Source organism: Adiantum capillus-veneris, chromosome 18 (assembly GCF_014529385.1).
Source record: "Adiantum capillus-veneris isolate H3 chromosome 18, ASM1452938v2, whole genome shotgun sequence".
Classification (NCBI taxonomy): domain Eukaryota; kingdom Viridiplantae; phylum Streptophyta; class Polypodiopsida; order Polypodiales; family Pteridaceae; genus Adiantum; species Adiantum capillus-veneris.
Window position 1 is genome coordinate 139,816,847 of NC_140948.1, and position 3,939 is coordinate 139,820,785.

General features: G+C 41.1%; 1 protein-coding gene across 1 annotated transcript; it reads right to left on the bottom strand.

Annotated features, from left to right (window-relative positions):
- Window positions 1–1,089: 1,089 nt before the first annotated feature.
- Window positions 1,090–1,920, bottom strand: LOC147436519 (uncharacterized). Its single transcript, XM_086487870.1, has 2 exons — window positions 1,693–1,920; window positions 1,090–1,578 (listed from the first exon to the last, which is right to left on the bottom strand). The coding sequence occupies exons 1-2, from the start codon at window positions 1,918–1,920 to the stop codon at window positions 1,090–1,092; spliced, it is 717 nt and encodes a 238-aa protein (XP_086343996.1).
- Window positions 1,921–3,939: the final 2,019 nt, after the last annotated feature.

Consider the following 3,939-nt stretch of genomic DNA (forward strand, 5'->3'; position numbering starts at 1 on the left):
CGGCATTGATTTTGACGCATCGTCTTGCATCCCCGTCATCAGCTTTCCCTTAATATTTTCAAAAAACATTTTTCTCGTCTTCTCCTTAACAGTCAGTGAACTGCGACGTTCGCACACTTGGATATGATCTCCAACACTTCTCACCACCGTAGTCTTACAATGATGAATTTTCACCTCGATTCGGGCACACCATGCAAGATTAACCCAAAAAATATTCGTCCTTAATTGGGTCACATCATCACTAAGCGAGGTTTTAGCCTCAAACTTAGTACCCCCACTAATGAATACCCCTTGACCCTTTTGCCCAATTCCATTCCTCCGAATTTTCTCCTTCTTGACTTCCAATGTTCCACAGTCCGAATTCCAACTTCCCGTCCATAATCCAAATTCCGAATTCCAGATCCCTTTACAGGTTTTGAATTGCAACAAGAAGTTGCCAATGCTACCTCCGAAAATTCCGCTGCAACCTGCAAAACATTGACTGTTAACAATTTTATTGCCAATATCCTCAGCCTTGTTGACCATCCACTTGGGAACCTCAAGAACCTTTCCATAAAATTTCTTCAGTCTGAACCCATTCACATGTTTCAAAATCTTGGTTCCGAAGAAATCTTTCAGCAAAAATGTTCCCTGGCCCTGTTCTGATTCAATATGATAAGGCCCCAAACATCTCAGCTTCAACTTACCCGGATGTGGTCCCAACTTAGAATTATATAACATCACCCAATCTCCCACCCGAATCTGAATTCCAATCTGAATTTGAATTTGAATTTGAATCTCACTCGGAATATGAAGCTGAACCAAAATCTGACACTTGGGATACTCCTCTTCATGTCCCTTATACAACAGTGCCCTATCAACTCCTTCATATTTGTTTTGATTTTGTCCACTCCAACAATAAAATGATGTTGTTAATCCCCACTGAGTATGGATGTCATCCTCCTTGTGACACTGATTGTCATACCTCTTCATCAAGCTTTCCACGGCTTCCATTAAAATTTGCATCTGAATTGGTCTTTGCATCCAAAATTGCAATTGAATCCAAATCCAAAATTGAGACTGAATCTAAATTGAAATCTGAATCTGAGTCTAAATCACATTTGGCATATTCCAAAATTTGACTTGCTTTATCAACTGAAAATTTGCCCTCAATATCTCTTCATATCCATCTATATAAAACTGCTGCAATATGGAATGCCACCTCCAATTTCCAATATGAATATCATCATCCTCAATCTCCTCCATTATGATGCTGTCATCTTCTGGTCCTTGCTGCTGCAATTGTTGCTTGGCTCTTTTGACATCCTCTTTTGATATTTTCTTTGAAGTCCACTTGAAATGACAAAATTCCGCCATGATATCTGCATTAGCATGCACATCCTCCATTTGCTGCTGACAATTGTCCTCTTCAAATGTATGTGAATTCCCAATGAGCATGACACTTTGATCAGTCGAAAAGGAATAATTCTCCTGTGCTTCATGGACACACTTCCGTGGTAGGATAGAGGTAACCAGGGTTTCTGCCCGCCTCTGTTCCCTGACCTCATGTTGCTCCTCCTTTCCTTGCTGCCTTTTATCCTGCTGATATTGCTAATCCTCCACATGGTCATCTTTCCGACTTCCCACTTGCATTTGCTGAGCTACCACCCATTGATTTTTTGATCAAAACTCTTGTGTACATTGTTGGGATACAATTTCTACAAGATTTGCTAACTGCATATTTGCATCAGTGGATCTTCGTGGTGACAATTCCTCCGAAACTGAGTTGTTCATTGTTGCTGCTGCAAATTCCTCCTGAGTACATTTGATTTTTGAAACTTCTTCCTGCTTTGACTCTTCATTTGTAATCCTACATACATTCTCAATTGAACCCAAAAATAAATCAATCACCTCTTCTTCTTCATTCCTATCTCTATCCATCACCTCTCCGTTCATCCGACTATCCACCTATCCATTCCTTACATTATCGGCCTCTTCAAATGGTCTTTGATTTCCGCGAACAACATCCTCAATATGTATAATTTTGCTTCTCATCTGAATAATAAATCTCATTGACAAGTGACAACACCGACATCAATTTCAGCACTCTATGAGCACACTCCAATGGTAGGGTAGGGGTATCTAGGGGCAGTTTTAGGCTCTCTTGGCCAATCTCCTTTTTCACCTCTTTCTCCTCCACCTTTTGTATCCCCACATGATGGATTTCCGTCTCCAAGCCAACCCATCCTTCATCATCATCACTTAATTCATCTTCAAACTCAGTCGCATATGCATCCCTCAATCTCTCACATGCTTCCTGCAATTTTCTCACCTCCTTCCTGCTGGAACATGATGTCCTCCTCTTTCCTTTATGATTAATCAACCACCCATATGCCCTCTCTAAGTCATCCACAAAATCTTCCAACTTATCCCATGCTACCTGTGTCCCATTAGCTGATGCTTTATGCATTCTTCGGCTAAATTTTTGAAGTTTTGAACAAAAATCCACCATACACCACTTCCTACATGCATCTCCCTCTGAACACTCATCAACTGCACATGGGAAATCCTCCACTTCATGCTTCCAACTCATGCATACCTTGCATTTCTTCCTCTTCTTCTTTTGACTCCCATGGCGCTTATCTGCTAGAACTTTGATTTGGAATTTGGCTGCTTTTTGACTTCCACGTTTGCAACAGTTCTAATTCCAGATTTCGCAATTTGACTTCAAACTCTGCAACAGTCATTCTGATTTGAATTTTGATTCTGCAAACTTATCTGATTCCTAATTCTAGTGGTACTCAACTTCCTGCACTTTCTCCTAGTGGAACTTGACTCCCATAACTCCTCTCTAGTGGAACTGATCCCCCAGAATTTCTTCCTAGTGACCCTCAAAATCTGTGATAATAAATCTGGTTCATCTTCCACTTCTTCCTTATGTCTGTCTCTCAGATAATCCTCTGGTACATCCAAGTCTTCTTGTCCAATCTAGATATGTGTCCTCTTTTGCTTCTTCTAGGGCAACATCTGAATTTTGATGACTTTTTGCACTCAAAATTGACAACGACTCTGACTCATAAATAGTGAAACACAGAGACGATAACAATGTGCATGAAAAACAACTTCTTCCATTCCACCAGAAAATCAGCCCAACTCCATCAACGTGAATGTAACTGTCTTCTTCTAGAGCGCAAATAACTGCCCATACAGACTTGCCCTATTTTGAACGTCTTCCCTTCATTCAGTAATTACTTCCGTCTCTTCAGCACTCGCTCCCATAAGAGAAATATAAATCTGTCCATGCTACGTCACACACACACCGTGATCGCCAAGTGTTGTAGGCAAAGACATTCAGAACAGGCAAACACAGGAATCAGAAGGGAACTGGAACAGAACACAGAAACAAAAACAGACTAATTCCACCATAACTTCTGCCATCGTATTCTGAGAAAGATACTCTTTGACAGTTACATAGTTAGAGAATACTAATGAGGGCAACGCCCTTTCCCAAGAACACCCCTTGGAATCCCAAAACTACAACAGTTGATATTGCGAATTCCACTAAGGTAAAACATCCAAAATTCCATCGGCTTAACATTGGCTAGATCTTCTGTGATCTTAGCTGCTAGTTCTCTCTACTCGTGCCATTCATCGACTACCTTCTCTTTGCCTTTTGCCTTTCATACCTCTCTTTGTTGAGTCCATTTGCTAGTTTCAAAATTGACTGGTTTTGTCAGCTGATATGGGATATCCTCAATGACTACCCCTTTACTACGTATAACTGCTTGTACTGGAACTGGCTTTGGGGCTTTTGCCTCAGTATCCGTAGTGCTAGGTGCTTTTTGACACTGAGCCGCAAAATCCCCATATATGCTACAAGTATAACAGTTAAGGCTTCGATTTTGAAAGTTACCCCATGACCCTGGCCCGGGTCAGTACCTCCCTGGTATTTGCCACGCA